General features: G+C 47.1%; 1 protein-coding gene across 1 annotated transcript in view; it reads left to right on the top strand.

The window, feature by feature from the left end:
• Positions 1 to 20,746, top strand: part of GALK2 (galactokinase 2) — a 1,370,458-nt gene that overhangs the window by 848,283 nt on the left and 501,429 nt on the right. The window contains exon 8 of the mRNA XM_086958266.1: positions 16,810 to 17,020. Within this exon, the coding sequence (XP_086814392.1) occupies positions 16,810 to 17,020 (211 nt within the window). The remainder of the gene's footprint in view (positions 1 to 16,809; positions 17,021 to 20,746) is intronic.

Genomic DNA, 20,746 nt, shown 5'->3' with positions numbered 1-20,746 from the left:
TTATACAGAAGCCCTATGATAGAGCCCTGTACTTTAAATTTATGATAGGCACACTACCAACATGTGAACTGACTGCCCGCTGGAAAGCTCCAAACTGTTAAACCAGAATAGAGTCTGTTGCACACATCTTATTTGCATGCCCGGCGTATAAAGCCCCAAAGAACTGCTGGCTTAAACCTACATGTAGAGAGTTGGGCACTAGAGACCACTCCATAGCGCTGCGTATTCTCAAGTCTGATACCCGCTTGTTATATGTGTGTGGCCTGTTGAAGTTCTTGAAATGGGCCTGGTCCATCAGATCAAAGAAGCTTAGCAACATCCCTTAAACTGGTTTTGTACTGTTGCATGCAAATAACTTTTAATCTTTTTTTCTGTTCTTATCTATGCAGACTTAATCTATGTCTTTTAACCATGTGAAATTAGTATCTATCTATCATGTCTACGTAAATGTAATCCTTTTTTAACTTCTATTGAATGTTTAAGTATTGTGTCATGCTTTTAAGATATGTTTTTATCGAAATAAAGCTAATTTCATTCATATAAGACTTGTCTTGTAGAGCATTTTTGAGCAACTATCATTTCCTGGTATTCATGAATCAAATGTTCCGCTATTTGATTAACACTTCACCCTACAAGCAAATTAACTTTCATTAATGTTTTATTACTCTCTGGTATTCCAGGCTCCCACCATTACCTGGATCCTTCTATTTATAAAAAATGGGAGAAGGATCAGCAATTCACTGAAGTGTCTAATACGTTCCAGATTGTGTAGGAAACATTCATGTGAAAACAGCGGAGTACATTTCATTGAGGATTAAAAACGACGTGGCATTGTAACTTTCTATTCCCAAATTATGCTCATTATATTTCATCTCTTTCAGTTTTAGAGGTTTACTTCTGCTCATTCGCTTGATTATCAGTGTCAGAAGTCTAAGTCAACCTACAATAAATGTTAGTTCTTTCAGTAGTTAATGAATGAGGAACCATCTCTGTTTGCTCTGCTTTGTCTAGGATGATTTAATGAAATCTGTCTTTTTCGCTTTGGTGCCTCTTTATTGCTTCCAAGTGAGGACACAATATTTAGGCACTAGTCAAGTCAAGTCAAAAGATAATTTATTCAACAACTAAGAGTCATAAAAGCACAGTTCTTTACAAGACATTGGTACATAAAACCTTAGAAAACATTTAACATTTTGTTCTAAAAATGCTATGTACATTTAGACACTAATTAAGGGGATTCTCCAAGCAAGGGGGAGTAATGAGTTAAGAAAATAAGAAAACACTAAGGGGCACATGCATCAAGCATTCCGTTTGTGAACGCAAAGAATGCTTTTCAGATGCAGCAAACCCTATTTTGCGTTTCGGTATGGTACCCTTTTACCGAATTGCAAAATGGGTTTGCAGTTATCTATTTGGAAGGGGCATGTTTAGGGCGTCCCTTCCTAATACCGAATTGCATCGGTATGTAGGATTGTTTTATGACCGAAATGCGGTCACCAAATTTTAGCATTTTACCACCTACTTTAAGTACGTGGTAACCCATTTGCAAATGGGAAGGGGTCCTCAAGGGACCCCTTCCCCTTTGTTAATGTTTGATATATTGTTTTTTAAGAGCAGGCAGTGGTCCCACGGACCACTGCGTACTCTTCAAAAATGAAAAGAAGTCTTTTCATTTTACTTTTAGTAAAGCATCTCGTTTTCCTAAAAGGAAAACGGGCTGTTTTAAAAAACAAGACTCCTTTTAAATAAAGTAGTCATGGACATGGTGGTTTGCTGACCTCAGCTGCCACCATCCCCATGCTTTTTGCGATTCATAGAGAGTCGCAAATTGCGAACTACCTCATTAATATTAATGAGGTAGAGCGATTTGTGAACCCCTAGGAATCGCTATCTGAAACTCCTTGAGTGTCATACATTGTAAACTGCAGTTACCTAATTGCGATTCTCAGGAATTCGCAATTAGGTATTCGCAATTTGCAATTTCGATGCATGTAGCCCACAGTTCTCATTAGCCAAAACTTTTGATGTGCTAGTTAAGGATTGAAATTCTTTAGCAAACATTAACTGTGTGCCTAGAGTTAAAATGATCAGAGTTCCATAACAGTCTGCATGCTATTTTTGCAGTTTTTGAACTTTATGTAAACTGGATAAACAAAGTATCATGTTCAATGAAAAAAGAGTAGTGTAAAATTCCATTATCGGCAAACGCTCACTGAAATGAAGTCTCAGTGACTCTGCAGAAGTAAGCTTAGTTCTTATATGTAACTGATTTTTAGTTTATGATTTAAATTAGTTTTATTGTCCTGTTACAAATCTTCCAGTTAAGGGTCAGCATAAGAATATCGAGTGAGACATGGCATTTCTTATAACAAAATGAAACAAATAACTCTCCCCCCCCTTCCCCCCCCCCCCCCCCCAAACCTCCAAACTAACTCCCCAGTTCCCAGGTACCAGTTGCTCAGTGTCTAGCAGGGACTCCGTGCCTATATCTATATGACTCTTCATTGTCATTGCCCGACTGTCTGAGGACTTACTGTTTGATCCAGCTCCCGTTTCCTGCTACAGGAGTAGCGTATCACACCTTCAGAAGCCCGCAGCGCGACTGGGAGAAGGGGGCCGCAGAGGAGGACGAGGCGCCGGCCCCAGGACTGCGAGGACCAGCATTCACCATCTCCAGCTGGTCCTCTTCCTGTGAGAGCCGCGCCCCCTTCCAGTGCCCCGCCCCCAGCGAAGCGCAATAACTTCTCGCGGCACCCGCTGCGCGGGTGCCACTCGTGGAATCAGCCCGACTGTCTGAGGACTTACTGTTTGATCCAGCTCCCGTTTCCTGCTACAGGAGTAGCGTATCACACCTTCAGAAGCCCGCAGCGCGACTGGGAGAAGGGGGCCGCAGAGGAGGACGAGGCGCCGGCCCCAGGACTGCGAGGACCAGCATTCACCATCTCCAGCTGGTCCTCTTCCTGTGAGAGCCGCGCCCCCTTCCAGTGCCCCGCCCCCAGCGAAGCGCAATAACTTCTCGCGGCACCCGCTGCGCGGGACGCGCGCGGGACGCAGCCCGGGCCAAGGGCGGGCCCGTTGTTGCCCGTTAGTGCCCGATAGAGACCGGACCGGGCCATCCCTCTTACATCAACGAACCGGCAATAAACAACATGCCGCCAAAAACCAGAAGCACCTCCAAACCCAAACCGAAATCCAAACACGCGCAGGAGGTAGCTCAGGTAACAGGCCCCATCGACCTATTCATATCGCGGGTACATGAAACAATAGACCAAAGCATAGCCTTGATGGAAAAGAGAGTCTCTATGGACCTCATGAGCGCAAAAGCCAAGCGCTCATCTCTCGGCGCCATAGCGAACGCTGCATCCCCAATTAATCCAACCTCCCAAAACAGTTCACTTCTAGCGCTCCTTCCAACCACTGAACTTAACACCGTACCATCAGTAGTAGATCTGTCAGTTACGCACTCTGAATCGGATCCCTCATTGTCATCAGATGACTTGGAAGCAACCCCAGAGCTAGTTGGTTGTCACACGCAAGAAGGCACCCAAATTTCCAACACTCTATCCCAATATGGTGAGAAAGAAAAGGAAACATCGGAAACCCGACTTTCATTCAGAGGTGAAACACAAAGTGCACCAACGACCAATCCAAATTCTCCATGCTCTAACAGCATATTGCACATTCCCGACTGCACCCTCCCGCACAAGCCAATATCCAGCAACAGCAACGCAGCCGAGCAATGCAAGACCTGCAGAATTACGTCACAAGTGCTAACCACTACAAAAGACTTACTTTACCAATACCTTAAACCTATCCAGTTGAGCGTAAGAAACCTCGAGGCCCAACTAACAATAATATCAGCTACTCTTTTAGACACAAACACCAGGATAGACGTAAAGGGCCAGCGAAATACCATACACCCACCAAAAAAGCAAACCCAAAAACATACTCAGAAACCAGCAAATCCTACAAATGCAACAGCTATAATACAAAAGAACCCCAATTCACTGTCTGTTATACCCAAACCAACAGAATATACATCTCACCCCCAGCAAGACAAACCACCGCAACAGAAGACAACACAAAAAGTGCAGCAGGCAGATAATAAAGGGAAGGCCACGGTACGAACCCCATGTCCAGCACAAGCCTCAGACCCTAGTAGGGTCCCCCAGGAGAATCCTGATTCCCAGCCCATGAACTCCCCACCCCCTCAAAAAACACTCAAGAACGTAACGGAAACAGCCCAGAAAAAATACCCAGCAGTGAGACGCCCTGCCCATTTGCCCCCCGAAGCTACTCCATATACAATAGTTCTAACAGGAGTACCCGAGTTAGTAGATGACACCCCAGAAACTGCTTGGTCACTTAAAAACAAGGCCATGCAGTGGCTTAGCATAAATAGACCTCTTGAATCCCATCTATCAGGAGGAATTACGTCAGCACGTAGGGTAGCCTGGATAGGCAAAACCAGGAAAACAACACGCGGTGACTGCATTATAGTAACTTGCAAAGATCCCGCAACGGTTGACTATATATGTGCCTGGCCACAACTCGAGAAAAAAGGGGGAATAGACACTCGTCACCTCTCCTTCTTTTATCCCCCAATGAAACATCAACACAACCCCCCACCATGGGAATGGCATCATCATCACAAAGGCCCACGGAACCAGGACCCATGGCGTCAAACACCATGGACCCGGAGGGATTTCCCACCCGAATACCTTGATAGGGGGGGGTCAAGAGAAAGGTATGTCGATAGCCAAATTCCATACTGGCAGGACAGATCTTACCCAACATATGAGGGGTGGCAGGGTTTTCCGACCCAAAACCGTTACGAGTGTCTCGACATGGTCGATTGACCACCCACCATTAACCTTAAACAACCCAAAGCTGCCTCCTCACATCCAGCCGACGTCTTACAATCGTTAGTTCCTGACACACACCAGATAACTCCTTTCAAACAGTCTGAAGTATCAGAGACCCGAATGATCCAACATAACAATCTGCCTATCCTTCCGGCTCCAATGAATCTGGCCGCGAACAATGGATCACTCACAGTACAAACCCCAACCACTGAAATCTCGAACAACAGTAAAACAGCACATGTAACCTCGACAGTCAACAAGGCCACGACCATAGGCATAGTTTTCTGGAACGTTGCAGGCCTGACCGGAAAAATAACATGCCCTCAATGGTTGGAAATCGCACGAAGCCACCAAATCTTGTGCTTACAAGAGACTTGGCTCCTATCCCCCCTCCATCTAGCGGGATACAAAACCTTCTTTACCCAAGCAACGCCAAGCACAATGGGGAGACCAAAAGGCGGCCTCTTGATTTATATTTCCAACACCTTAGCAGTTAAGGTAAAAACCACGAAAGAAACACCAACCTTTCAAGTCATTCAGATCACGCACCATAACACCGCATCAAAGAACGTTCACATACTCATAAATTATTACAACAACATAGGCACACAGGATTGTTGTACAAACTTGGACGAAATGGCAGCCCACATATCAACACTCCAAAACTCGAATTTGAGCGAGTCAATAAAATATATCTGGGGTGGTGACTTTAACCATCATATATGTCCAAATCACAAAAACGGGACCTGTGGCCTACAATCCGAAACTGGCAACCCGATTCCCCATTTCGCTCATACCCAAAGTGGAAATAAGCTGAACGAAATAGTATTCAGTCTGGACCTTGACTTTGTAAATGAGCTAGTGCACCCAGCCCAGGAATTCCGACCCACTTTCCATGGGCGAGGTAGCACATCCACTATTGACTTTATCCTAGCCTCCATCACCAGTAAGAACTCGCTAATTAACTATAAAGTAGGGTCTTGCCCGATCAGCGATCACTATCCCCTAAGTGTGGAGATTATTTTGGAGAAACCAGGTCCTTTTATAACAAAAATCAGTCCTCTTGACCAACAAACAATATCACTGAGGAAAAGAAATGGGTTCGCAATCAAATGGGCCAAAGTTGATCCTGAGGTGACCTCGCAAAGAATATTTGAAAAAACGTACCCCTGGTTAAGGGACTGTCTCTCCGCAGAGGCTTCGCCTGAATTAATTATTACTTCCTTCCATAACATTCAAGGGACAATAAGAGATGAGCTAGTTAAACAAAGGTCAAACAAACCAATATTCCAAACTAAAAGATGGTTTAACTCAGACTGCAGAAAGGCCCTCTCGTTGCTAAAAGAAGCCCTCCGGCAGGAGCCAAGAGACGTCCAACTAATCTCATCCCGGAGGAAAGCGTACAACGAAGCCAGGAAAAACCGCAGGTCCCAGATAAAGAGAGATCTTTGGTGCCAATTACACGAGAGCGCACTAAAAAAGGACAGCATAACTTTTTGGCAGACCATTAGATCACCCTTTTTTGACAAAGATACCGATCCGAATCCACTCGACGTAGCAGTAACTGAGTGCGAATGGGTTCGCCATTTTTCGAAAATTTTTGACCCACTACCTGCCACGTCTCGACCAGAACACGAGGCCGAAGCGGAGAACCACCTTCGCCCTATCAACTTACCCATTAATCTACGCTTCACAGTAACTGAGGTTAGAAAAGCAATCGCAGCATCAAAAACTGGCAAGGCTCCCGGCCCAGACGGGGTGCCCATGGACATATTCCTACACAACAGTGACTATTGGTCGCTAATAATAACCCGGGTAATGTCCGCAGTTGCTGAGATCGGTCTCCTTCCATCATGGTCATCATCTACACTCTTGCCAATATTCAAGAAGGGGGACCGAAACGACCCAGCGTGCTACCGGCCGATCTCCCTTCTGGATGCCACGGGAAAAATTGCAGGTCGACTACTCCTGGACCGATTACAATCTTGGGCCCAGGAAAACAACATCTTTACAGACCTGCAATATGGCTTCCAGAAGGGGCTCGGTACAGTGGAGCAAGCCCTAAATTTGACCCTCTTGACCGACAAATATGTCCACGCAAAAGATGGGATAATTCACCTGGTCTACATTGATTTGAGCGCAGCTTTCGACTGCGTTCAGCACGCAAAGCTGTGGGAAATCATGTCGAATCTTGGAGTAGATCCGGCGATACTGGCTTTTCTCAGGGGCCTATACACCAACGCAGAAGGCCGAGTGCGCTATGGCATTGGCGGCGACCTGTCACGTCCTTTTAAAATCACGCGAGGAGTAAGGCAAGGGTGCGTATTGGCTCCCTTCCTATTCAATCTATATACCAACGGGATTGAAAAAGCAATGTTGGCAGGAAGCCAGGACCTCCCGCAAATTGATCGGCGGCCTATACCCATCCTACTCTACGCCGATGACTCGGTCATCCTGGCCCGAACAGCCAACCAACTCCAACGGCAACTGAATAAATATGTGACGTTCATGGACTCCCTAGGATTAAAAGTAAACACAAAGAAAACATTCACAATGTCCTTAGGCCCCAAATCTGGAAAATCAAAATCCATACATATAAACAACACTAAGTTGGAAAAAACGTCAGCTTACCTGTATCTGGGTATACTCGTGGACGACTCAATGACCTGGCGAAAAGCCATCGAAGCCAGAAATCTAAACTTTCGCCGAGCAACATCAGCGCTTTGCGCTTTCTCCAGGAAACTAGGAAAACCAGCTCCGTCGGAACTACTAACACTATATTACGCAAAATGCCATAGTGTGGCGAGTTACGGAGCAGGCATCTGGGGTCACGGAAACATCAAACAAATACAGGCAACCGAGAACGCCTTCATTAAGTATGTCCTGGCCCTTCCCCAAAGCTCCCCGATCTTAGCATCACATCGAGAGCTAGGGATGGAATTCGTGACAGACACCATACGCTGCCAGCCTCTCATTCTATGGCATCGCATTTGGTGCAATCCTGAAAGTCACGTAACACGCTCCCTCATCACAGACTGCCTGAGCCTAGCACATTGGAGAAAAATTCCCTGGCTTAACTATGTCTTCAAATTTTTTAAAGACCTTAACTGTGAACAATACTTTTTTGATCCACCCTCAATTGAAGACATATCCAAGAAACGGCTGAAAGATCTATGCTTAGGCCACTTGAGAGAACTCCGCAACCAGGCGGAGATAGTGAAAACGCAAAATGAAAAAATCTCCCAATTGCAAATAGGGAAATTGATACAGCCTTACCTTACGTTCTTTCTATCGAACTATGAAAAGTTTTTACTGACAAGATTCCGGTTTGACCTTTTCTTTCGCCTGGTCTCATTCCCAGAACAGAATAACTGGTCACGGAATTTGATTTGTTGTCCATGTGACGGGGCCTCCAAGCAAACAACGGTCCATGTCACATTGTTCTGCAAATATTACAGTGCGGCTAGGAAAAAATGGATTCTCCCCCTCTTACGCTCAAGCGGTCTTAGAAACACATATCCAGCGCTTGCCTACCTCCAGTCGCCGTTAAACCCTCATGAAGCCAAAATGACAGTGACTTTTTTAAAAAAAGTAATGAAAATACGACAGGACATTGTTTTATAAAACGTTTCATGTGAACTCTAGCTTAACACTGATGGTTTTTAAATAATGTTGTACTTTTTATGATTATGCAAATTTTATAATCGAATAAAAGTTTATGAATTGAATTGACTCTTCATTGTGTGGCATCCCCCAGTACAGCATGAGGTGGATCCGTAAACCTCAGTATACTCAAATACCGGGGGCAGGTCAGTTCACAGAATTTTTGGGAGAGTAGCGAGAAACGTCAGTGCCATGAGGTGTGAAAAGTGTAGCCCCGATCAGCAAATGTATGGGTAAGTCTCGCCATACCCAGGACCCCCCCCACCCACAAGCGGGGCAGCCAGTTCAGATGCGTCGGTAAAGTAGCAGACCCCCAGATTGAGAGAATAGTCTGGGGTGCAGCCCCCAGTGCTATGCTTATTTGAAGGCCTCTACCGGATGAAAGGGGAAATCTTAGGGGGTTAGGGAGGCCCAGAAGGATGCAAGACAGGAATCTTGGGAGTTGTGTTGAGAAGTGGGTGTCCATGTCATTTAAAACAGAGTCCCAAAACGGTGCTAGTTTAGTGCACTCCCAAAGCATGTGTGTGAGAGTGCCTTTCTCCCCGCATTGTCTCCAGCACGTGTTGCTATGGGCTGGCGTCCCCCTATGGAGCCGTACCAGGGTGAGATACCACCATGAGGTGATCTTCAGGGCTGTCTCTGTGCTTGCTATGTTATAGGTCGTGTGTCGGGGTATATATTGTTCCAGTGTTTTGCAGAGAGCTGTCGCCCGGTTCCACTTTTTAACGACGTTCGGCTGGGCTTTTCTCTGTCTTTTGCATGGGCCGCAGAAGAACTTTTAATTCAGATAGAAGGTGCTTATCAGAACGTTTGCTCACCACCTACTTCTCAAAGGGGGTCAGAGTCCGCTCGACTCCACTCCTCATAGTTGAATGTAAGAGCCAATCTCTTATCTGGGAGTATCTAAAGCGTTTACTCTCAGGGAGGGTGTAATCTTTTTTAAGGACATCGAAGTGTATTGGGCTGCCAGTGTCAAGAAAATGACTGTCCGCCTTACAGGCAGCTTTCCTCTAAGCCCAGAATGCGGGTCGAGTCCCAGGGGCAAAGGTCGGGTTATTAACAATCAATGTCGGGGGATATAGGAAGGTGTTTAGTTGTCCTCTAAATGCACAGCCATTCCAGACCCTCATAAGAGAATTTGTTACAGGGATAATATATAAGCTGGGTGCTCAGTGGTGGTGCACTAAAAATGGAACCTTCTTCAAGGATAACCCCTTCCATAGCCCTATCCATAAATAACCAGTGTTTTTCCAAATCTGTTGTAGACCTCTCAATTAGGTCCTGTGATTGGGTCACCTAAAAATATCTAAGGAAGCAAGGTATCCCAAGCCCCCGCATCTGCCGCCGGGAGCCAACAACGCTCTTTACTCACTCTGTCTCTTACCCGCCCATACAAACCAGTGGAATGCAGCCTGCAGCGTCAGTATTGTCCCCGGTGGGGGCGTCAGAGGCAGAGTCTGGAAATAGAAGAGTATTCTGGGTAAGGCGGTCATTTTTAGGACTTCAATGTTACCCATCAGGGAGAGTGGGTAGCATTTCCATTGCTTCAGTTACAAACCCACCTTCTTTGTCAATTTTCGATAATTAGAATCATTTGTGCGTTCCAACATGGAGCATAGCTGAAGTCCCAGATATGAGAGGCACCCGGTCGACCACTCCACTGAATACATGCATCACAAATTTTCCACCACAGCCTGGGGGACTGTGATATTAAGGGCCTGGGACTTCTGAACATTCATACAAAATCCAGAGGCTGCACCAAAATCTTCCGTTTCTCTAAAGAAGTGAGGAAGGCTCTTCCGGGAATCCTCTAGCATGACCATCACGTCACCCACTTATAAACTAATTCGGTGCTCTTCCTCTCCCCTAAAGAAACTCCTGTAATACCTGGATGATCTCCCACCTGTTGTGCGAAGGGCTCCATATAAAGGGCAAAAAGTAGGGGAGAGGGGGAGCACCCCTCTAGTACCTCGTTGTATAGGAAATATATCTGAACCATGTCCATTCACCCTTACCCTTGCTGTCGGGGATCTATAGCCACTGTGAACACAGGCTCGGAATCGTTCTCCTATCCTAAAATGTTCCAGTGTCGCATCTAGGAATGGCCAACGGACCTGATCAAAATCCTTCTCTGCGTCGACCAAGAGTAACATGCTAGCACCCCCCTTACGGCACGCTTTATCTATGATGTGAAACAGCTGCTTGGTTTTATCCGCACACTGCCTCTGCGATATAAACCTGGCATGATTGGGCCAATCAACCCCTGCATAAGGGGATTCAGGGGAGTCAGTAGGATGCTCGTAAAGAGCTTGGCATCCGCATTCAGGAGTGATATAGGGCAGTAATTAGCACAGTGGCGTTTGCCTTTCCCCAGCTTAGGAATAACAACTATTGCCGCTTCTTGCATTGAAGGGGGAGGCTGCCTGTGGATGCAATTTCATTGAATAGCTGGGTGAGAACTGGAGCTAGGTCAGAGCAGAAGGCCTTATAGAATCCAGCTGAGAAACAATCAATCAATCAATCAATCAAGACATTTATACCGCGCACTACTCACCCGGAGGGTCTCAAGGCGCATAGGGGGGGGGTGGTCTGCTACTGCTCGAACAGCCAGGTCTTGAGCTTCTTCCTGAAGGAGAGGTGGTCTTGGGTCAGGCGCAGGTCGGTCGGGAGGGAGTTCCAGGTCTTGGCGGCCAGGTAGGAGAAGGACCTTCCTCCTGTTGTCGCTCTTCGGATGCGGGGGACGGCGGCGAGGGCGTGACTGGTCGATCGGAGATGGCGTTTGGGAGCGTAGAAGTTGACGCGGCTGTTGAGGTAACTCGGGCCTTGATCGTGTAGGGCTTTGTGTGCGTGGGTGAGGAGACGGAAGGTGATTCTCTTGTTGACGGGGAGCCAGTGCAGGTCTCTCAGATGTCCGGAGATGTGGCTGTGTTGGGGGATGTCGAGGATGAGTCTGGCTGAGGCGTTCTGGATCCGCTGGAGTCTTTTCTGGAGCTTGGCGGTGGTTCCGGCGTAGAGGGCGTTGCCGTAGTCCAGTCGGCTGGTGACGAGGGCCTGAGTGACCGTCTTCCTGGTCTCGGTGGGGATCCACCGGAAGATCTTACGTAGCATGCGCAGGATATTGAAGCAGGACGAGGAGACGGCGTTGACTTGTCTGGTCATGGAGAGGGAGGAGTCTAGGATGAAGCCCAGGTTGCGTGCGTGGTCAGTCGGTTTGGGTGCGGTGCCCAGGGCGGGGGGCCACCAGGAGTCGTCCCAGGTGGAGGGCGAGGAGCCCAGGATGAGGACTTCCGTCTTGTCTGAGTTCAGTTTCAGGCGGCTGGTCGTCATCCACTCGGCTACGTCTTTCATCCCTTCGTGTAGGTTGGCTCTGGCGGCGGCGGGGTCGTTGGTCAGGGAGAGGATCCGCTGGGTGTCGTCGGCGTAGGAGATGATGTTGAGGTTGTGTTGGCGTGCGATGGGGCTTATGTAGACGTTGAAGAGGGTGGGGCTGAGCGAGGATCCTTGGGGGACGCCGCAGATGACTTCGGTGGCCTCTGACTTGAACGGTGGTAGGCGAACTCTCTGTGTCCTTCCGTCGAGGAAGGAGATGATCCATTCCAGTGCCTTCTCCTGGATTCCGACGTTGCTGAGGCGCATCACTAGGGTGCGGTGGCAGACAGTGTCGAATGCTGCGGAGAGGTCTAGGAGGATGAGGGCCGCTGTTTCTCCGTTGTCGAGCAGGGTTCGGATGTCATCGGTGGCAGCGAAGAAACCATCTGTCCCTGGGGTTTTCAGAGATTTCTGCCTGGAAATAGCAGAGATGATCTCCTCAATGCGAATGGGTACCTCTAAAGAGGCCTCCTGAGATTCGGTCAATCAGATTGTTGCCGCCTGGCATAGATAATGTGAGGGAGCGTCTGGTGCAGTTGATTGACCGGTATATAGTGATGCATAGAAGTCTCTAAAATGCTTCTCAATTCGACTATCACCTTTTATCTCTTCATCATCTCCATTAAGGAGAATGTCCACTCTAGCAGACTGTCTCTGGGTCCGAAGTCTGGCCACGAGCAGCCTCCCTCATTTGTTCCCATTAACATAGTAGGAGTGTTTTAATCTGAGAATCGAGTATTCCGCCGTGTCCAAATCCAGGCTAGTCAACTGTTTCCACGCAATTTCCAGTTGGCGCCAGATTCTTGGAGCCCCCAGACGTTGGTGCATATGCTTCAGCCTTCTGACCTGGTCTTGAAGCTCTGCTCGCTTGACCTTGCGTTGGCGATTTTCTTCCGCTGCTATTGCTGTAATTACCCCATGAATAACCGCTTATAGAGCGTCCCATAAAATGGAAGTAGAGACTTCCAGGTATCATTAAGCTGTAGATAGTTGCGTATGGCCGACTGAATCTGCGTGACCACCTCAGGTCTTTGTAGAATTGTCTCCCAGAGCTGCCATCTACGCCTAGAGGCCCCCTAGGATGGATGCCTAAGCTCCTGGATTCTAGCCTAGTGGTCCGAGAGAGATCGAGGATCAATAGCCACTGAGTGCGTTAATGGAACTACCTCTCAGGTCCCCAAAAAGTAGTCTAGACGGTCATATGTCCTATGAGGATGTGAAAAAAAGAGTAGTGCCTTATTTAGGGATGTAGAGATCTCCATAGATCAGTTAGCCCCATCTCCATCAACCAGTCTAGCCTCTCTCTAAACAAAGCCCCCGACCCTCCCCCTAGAGCCCGAGCGGTCTAGATCATTATTGAAGACTAAATTAAAGTCCTCTCCAATTAAAACCAGCTATTCTTGAGATACGGGGGGCTCCTCTATAGCAGCTCTAATAAAATGCTCCAGCTCTCCATTGAGTGTGTAGAGTGAACCCAGGAAAGGGCCCGGGTCCCCAGTTGCACGTGGTATACCAGGAGGCGGCACTTGAGCTCCACAAGCTTCAGTCCCACTGTTCCCGCAAACTTGCACGGAAAGAGTATTACCACCCCTGCAGTTTTACGCCAGAGAGCGGAGAACTGGTGGGGAAACGCTTTGGTCTTAAGCCTGTGCGTGTCTTTTGCTAAAAGGTGGTTCTCCTGAAGGAGACAAATATCAGGCCCATTGTGTTCTACATATGAAAGGATAGCTTTTATTTTAACAGGGTTGTTCAAACCCTGCACGTTTAGAGAAAGTATTTCCAGAGTTTCAGCAGCCATTGTCATACGGTTGTAGTCTAGTGTGGTGCGTTTCCCGGTTGTTGATATGTCTGAGAAGGTGTGTTACTATGCGAGTTGGATCCTTACCATGCAGTAAAATGTACCCAGTCATTACAGAGTCAGCTAGATCTAAAGTCTCTGGTGATCTGATGTAATGGTACCTAAAAATTAACAACAATAAAACAATAACATAAAAGAGCTGTAAAGTCTCTGGAGTGGGCGGAAATATACAGTCAGCTCCCGCCATCTCCGGAGTGGGGAATTGGATGAGTTTATGGTGGCCAGGTGCTAACAGCACTGCCCCCACGCCCCCCTCCGCCCCCCAGCCAGCCTCAACAGCTATTGTAGCGAATGATCCCTGGTTACTGCATGTCTTCAGTCTTGTTGCCATTGCGATCTTGTGGCAGATCTCCAGACAAGCTCTCAATGACCACTTTCCTCTCTTTGGCTATTGTGGCTGGGTCGGGCTTGGCCAGCCCCTTGCCTCTTACCCTCCGGCTCCATCTCCGATATCTACCAGGCCCAGTGTCCAGCTTTATGTTACTCCTGGTAGCTGCCTCTGCATTATCGATACGAAGTAGATCACAGGTGGCCTGGACAGAGCGTAACTGGTGCGTCTTCCCTTCCCAGCTGAAAATTAACTACAAAGGATGGCCCCAGGAGAATGAGATGTTATGCTCGTGTAGGACGGCCACTACCGGGCGGAAAACCCTCCTTTTCTGCAGCGTGATGGTCCAGAGATCTTGGAAGAGTTGAAAGAAGTGGCCACAGAGGTGCACCGGGCCGAGTCTCTCGCCTTCTGAAGAATGCGCTCCTTCAATGGGAAACTATGGACATGCGCCAAGTAGTCAGGCCGAGGAATGTGTGGGGTTCTAGGTATACCTGTCCTATGGACCCTGTCTATCTTGATATCCGAGGCCTGCACATCTCTCAGAAGTTGTTCAAAGAGATGTGTCACATACTCCTCCATGTTCCCTGCTTCGGTGGCCATCGGTGCGTTCCACATCCTGTTATTGCGTCTAGACCTGTTCTCGAGATCCTCTTTGTGTGACTGAATGTCTATTTATTGTTTAGTGAGGCGGATGAGCTCCCGTTTAAGCTGTTCCATTTCTTTGTCTTTTGTGATCTTGTCGTTCTCTAGAGCATCTACCCTATCTCCTAATTCCGACACCTCTTTCCAGACTCCCTACAGGGCTTGGGCCAGATCCTTCTTGATCGACTGTAGGTCCTCTCTGAGTTGAGAAGAGTGTGTCCATATATGATCTGGTCACTGGTGCATCGCCTCCTTCGTGCTCAGGCCATTGCGATTGATTCTCCAAGGGAACCTCATGGCTCCGTGGTGTGTGGGATAGATTGTTTAATAAACATGTCTTTCACACCATTTTTGTTCCTGTAAGCATAAGGGACTAGGACCAATGTTAGACCGTACAGTGTCGAAGTAGCTGCGCATCTGCAGAATATAGGCCTCACTATTAGCGAGTCCAGGAAGGCCCAGTTGCAGGAAGGTCAAGCCCAAAGTGCAAGGCAGCAGGATCCCTCAGTACTCCACTTGAGCCTAGTCTATAGTGAAACCTACAAAGAGGGCTCTTAGGTAGGAGGTGGCAAATGCTCGCCTCCTCACTCCCCTGTGGCCTGTTCCGGGAAATAGCCTTTCTCTTCAGCTCTGGTGGCAGCGATAGAAGGTTAACCAGTGTGGGGGCCTCCCCATAGCCCCAGAAATCCACAAGTCTGCAAGGTTTGGCACGTAATGCATAGGGCAGTGCATGCCTCCTCTCCAGCCGTTCACAAACGCACCCCTCTGTTCCTCCAAGGTCTTCTGGAAAGCCTGTCTGGTGCACTGAAAGACCTCCTCCACCAAAAGGCTACTCTTCAGCATACAGGCATCTGCAGGCCATCTGAGGGGTCTGCTATCCTCTGGGTCTCCCATACCAGCCGTGAGGGGGGAAGGGACTGAGGATCTCCCCCCGGTCACCACAGAAACCTCAGCTGCTCAACAGGACTTAGGGAGCTCCCAGGGGTCCAGGCCAAGAGTCCCTCTGCTCCCATCATCTGGGCAGGTCTCTCTGCGCTGGGCAGTTTAAGGCCAGGGGGGCCTGGGGATCTACAAGCTGTCTCTGGGTGCCTCTGGATGCCGCCTGTAGGCCCTCTATGCACAGGCGCCGCTCATTGCCGGTCGGGGGCTCATCCCTCCACCTCGTCCCGAGGGGGCCCCAAGCTAAGGCCATCACTGCTGGTGGGCTCGCTTCTCCGCCCCAACTCAGCTTGCTATCTCAGAGCAGGTCGGTCGGCAAGGCTCCGGCATCTAGGGCTCCCGGAGCCGCGCCCCCGGGCCGCTTCTCGTTGACAAGGCTTCCGGTGCGCTCCTGGTATCCGCAGCCCACCTCCTTGCCTCGTGGGCCGCTGCAGCTTCCGACAGGCACGGGCACTCAGCCCTGTCTCTTCGTTGCTCACTGATACTGCCCCTGGATAATTGCGGCCCTGCTTCGTTTCTGGGTAGGCCAAATCATCACTGCTGGGCAGCCACCTCATGTCCAGGGCCACTGGCAGCCGCACTCACCTATGTCTCTGTCGCTCCTCGTGGGGGGACCACCCCTGACCGGGTCCCCAGGCATCGCCCTCACGGTCTCCTTAGAGATGCCTGTCCGGGCATTGCTCTGCTGCATCAGGCACCCCGGGATATAGCTTTTAAGTCAAGGCCGATGCGGAGGGACTGAATTCACGTCTGCTCTCTCTGCCATCTTGGCCACGCCATCGCCCCCCTCACCCCTCCCCCCCCTGCGTTTTAGTTTAAAGGAGTTGCATCTTTGTTGAAGGGGGGACTGTGAACCAGAGAGAGAGTGATAGAGAGAGAGAGAGAAGGAAGACTGGCAGACGAACTTGTGTGTAGCGGAGGATATGTAATTTAAATGTTTAAACGTGGGCAGTTATAAATACATTCTTTGTAAGTTCCCAGATGAGTAATGGAAACATCATCCAGTTACCAAGTATATATTTGTCATGTATGATTTATTTTCATAATCTGTACAGTAAATATGCAAATAAAACCAGTGATTACCAGCTATATTTATCTTCTTTAATATTGAATACATTTAACAAGGTCTATTTTAATTTTAGTTTTTAGCAAAATCGAGGGCCCTCGACTGGGAAAACCTTTCCAAGCTTGGAGATGTGCAAGCCAGGCTGGGCATGAGTCTAGAACAGATGCAAACTGTTGTGGAAGAACTATTTCACCCTGAACCGTACAGCAGAGAAGAAATATGTTGCTTTCTTGGGATTACCATCAAAGAGCTTCAATCTACTATCCTGAGTCAAAACACACAAGATGGTAAGTCAGTAGAGAATATGGTAGTCTTTCCTTCATTTAAATATTCAGATTTTTGCAATATTTGAAAGATGCCTGTGGTAAATGCTTCATGTATTCAGTTTTACATTGGTCTGTTTTATGTAGAATATCTTTTTACTGTGGCTCTGGAATGTAGAATGCTTGGTCCCTGTTGCCTAGCTCTTGTGCCAGTTGCAGTTGGGAGCCCTGTGGTTAGGATGTTATTTAATGTGAAGCTCAATCAACAAGTTCTTCTCTTCAACCTCCCTTGATGTACTTCATTACACTTCTCGAATGACCAGAGGTTGAACTCTAGTCTTGTTTAACTTAATTGCATGCATTACACTCAGGTCAGTTTCCTATTAATCGCTCAACAAGGATGTCAATGTCTCACCACTAAAAGTGTAACCGAACCCTTTCTTTGGTTTTCGAAATACCTTGGTGTCCATGATGAGCCAAATAAATGACTTAATCTCTAATAGGTGATGGAAGGACAAGCCTTGTGCCCCTCCAGAGTAAGCCTCTAGACACAGAAAGTTCACTACGAATGTTCCAGAACTTCCTGATCCCTTCACATAAAGACCTGATACCAGTCCAACCATCAGACACTAATCTGCACACTTCATGCATGTCTGTATCTCTCGTCATTGCGTCCTTCCACCCAGTCTCAGTGATAATCCCTTCAACAATTTCACTCACCCTGAAGTCATCAATTTCCCAAGAATCTTCGGAGTCAAATAAGGGTTCCCCACACTGCTTAGGCACTAAAGGAGAAAGTCAGTTGGCGACCTTATTATCCGCCCTGGGGATATACTTCACGACAAAGTCAAAATCTTGTAAGGCAATTACCTACGTATTCTAGAGGAGACAGTATCTAAACCTTTCTTACAGAACACAACCTTTAATTGTTTGTGATCCGAATGAACAACAAAGGAGCTACCCCAGAGGAATTTTTTTAATTTCTTGATAGCCCAGAAGATACTGAGAGCCTCCTTCTCAATTACGGAGTATTGAAGTTCTGGAACACTAAAGGTTCTGGAGAGAAACATGATAGTTACTTCCTTCCCATCTCTTGTCTGCTTAAGGACAGCACCCAGGCCCTTTGAACTGGCATCAGTAGTCCGTATGGAGCTCGCAGAAGTGTCAAAGCTCTGAAGAGATGGAGCCGAACTTGGAGCATTCAGTATCCCCTCAAATTCTAACTGGCACTGGGGAGACCATGAAAACTTCACACCCTTCTTTAAGAGAGATCTCAACATGGAGGTGCGGCAAGCAAAGAGAGGAACAAATTTATTGTAATACTCCGGCCATTCCTAAAAAAATTACGAGTTCATCTCTAGATTAAGGAACGGGAACCTCCTCAATAGCCCTAATAAGACGATCTTTCGGTCTGACTCCACCCGGTCAAACAGCGACCCAGGTAATCGATTTCCGAGAGATTAAACCTACATTTGCTCTTGCGCAAGGTTAAACCTCTCGCTCCAAATAGCTCAAGAACAGTCTTAAGTCTAACATCATGTTCTTGTTGTGACGAGCCATGAACCAGAACGTCATCTTGGTATATCTTAACTCCTACCACACCATTCAACACATCCTCCATAACTCTTTAGAACACAGGCGCTGCGGAGTTCAATCTGAAAGGTAGGCGAGTGAAGTTATAGGTGCCAAAAGGAGTTATGAATGCAGTCAGGTTCATGGATTCATCATCAATTTTAACCTGATGGTAGGTTGCTCTGAGATCAAGAGTCGAGAAAACACGTGCATCACTTAATTGTGCTAACATTTCCGTGATGTTAGGAAGAGTGTACCTATCAGCCGCTACAGCACGATTAAGAGCACGGAGATCCACACACAATCGTACCTCTCCTGAGGCCTTGCGAGCAAGAACCACCGGAGCCAGCCACTCAGTCACATCTGTCTTAACAATGATCCCCCCCTTTTTCAATTTCTCCAGTTCTAGGCGCATGGGTTCTCTCATGGTCAAAGGTACATTGCGCACCTTACATGTAACAGGAACAGCGTTAGGCTTTAGTGTGATTTTGTGAGTATAGCCCGAGAAACAACCCACCTTCTCATTGAAGACTTCTTTAAATTTGGTATGTAAAGTACTGCTTGGAGCATTTGAAACAACTTTTTAAGTAATCTCATTTGAAACAACATTCAAAGGAACTGGATCCGGAGTGAAGTCTATAAGAACAATGCATGGATCATGTCCAGGAACCAATGACACACCTAAATCAGCTTGGTGAAACCAGCTAATTATGCTTTCGCCTCTACATAAAATATAAATTTTCCCGACAGTAATCCTCCCTTTGTAGTCAATCTCACCTAAGAAATAACCAAAACATTTTATGGGGATAAGGGAGATTTTTGCTCCTGAGTCAGAAAGCATTTTAATGTTGCTATCATTCACTTGTACTTTATCTACAGGTCCTTTACACTTTTTCAAACCCTCTTTGAATACAACTTCCCCACAATGTTGCTCGTCATAGTCGGAATCACTTTCATAATCAAGAGTAGCTTCTTTGACTCGTCTTCCTTGTTTTTTCTTTTGATCTCTACAAGCTTTGGCTAAGTGGCCACATTTCCAACAATTGAGACACTTAGCGGAAAGGGCAGGACAGGCCTTGTCGTTGGCAAGATGTCCGCATGAGTCACATCGGAAACACTTCATCTTGAAGTTTTCCCTCGGTTTAACAGTAGAGAAAGAAGAAGAAGAAGGATGTAAATGTTCAGGTTGTTTCCTAGAAGACTTAACAGGATTCTTGGTAACACAGTGAACTTTCTCCTCCTTGACCCCATTCTTTTTTTGATGACTTCAACGCAAGCAAGGGAGTGTTCTATCCTCTTGGCTATAACAACAACCTCATCAAGTTTTGGGTCATCTTTTTGCCAAAGTTCACCTTCGTATTTCTCAATATTGCATCCTAACACAAATTGATCGCGAATACTTTCTTCAAGAGACCCATCAAACTTACATGTAACGCCCAACTTACGGAGGGCAGTAATATAAGCTTTAACTGAGTCCTTGGACTTTTGCAGTTGCTTCCCAAAATGGTTCCGCTCTACAATTGTACTGATTTGTGGAAAATAGTGTTTGTCGAGTTTTTTAAGACATATTTCAAATTCATTAAGCCTATCAGACTCATTATCTGTCAAATCATGGAGGTGTTCAAACACCTCTTGTCCTTCAGAACCGAGGCAATGAAACAATAATGCTGATTTTCTCTCAGCGTTCAGAGATACCCCACAAACTCAACGTAGTCCCTTGCTCATTTTGCTACTGGATTCAAGCTAGCCTGGCTGATGACGGCTGATTAGCCAGAAACCGGTCCCAGGATGCTTGTTTCCGGTCCAGGGAAGACATGGCTTGGCAGTTCGGGCTAGACTGTTCCTATGAGGCACAGGGTCAGACTGATTTGCATATAGCCATGTTTGAACTGGGGTGGCGGAGTGAGCTAAAGAATGATGATGGCTTAAACCCAGATCAGTTGACTGGGGGTGAGTGCTTACAATGTTCAACACTCCGTCCGTCATCCCCTTTGGATTTGCTGCGTACTTCATTACAATGGCCAAGTTTGATGAAAGTACTAATATTTGGATCTATTTTCAGTTTTTAATGTATTATTTCTTTATTTGTGATATATACTTGTGGCTATTTAAACATTTAGGGTGAAATCTGGTACATTTCACAAGTGTGTGTATTGCATAAATCATAATTCAGAATAG

The sequence above is a fragment of the Lissotriton vulgaris genome, chromosome 2_1 (genome assembly GCF_964263255.1).
Source record: "Lissotriton vulgaris chromosome 2_1, aLisVul1.2, whole genome shotgun sequence".
NCBI classification, from domain to species: domain Eukaryota; kingdom Metazoa; phylum Chordata; class Amphibia; order Caudata; family Salamandridae; genus Lissotriton; species Lissotriton vulgaris.
The sequence above is the reverse complement of the archived record's forward strand: the minus strand, read 5'-3'. Positions and strand labels throughout refer to the sequence as shown.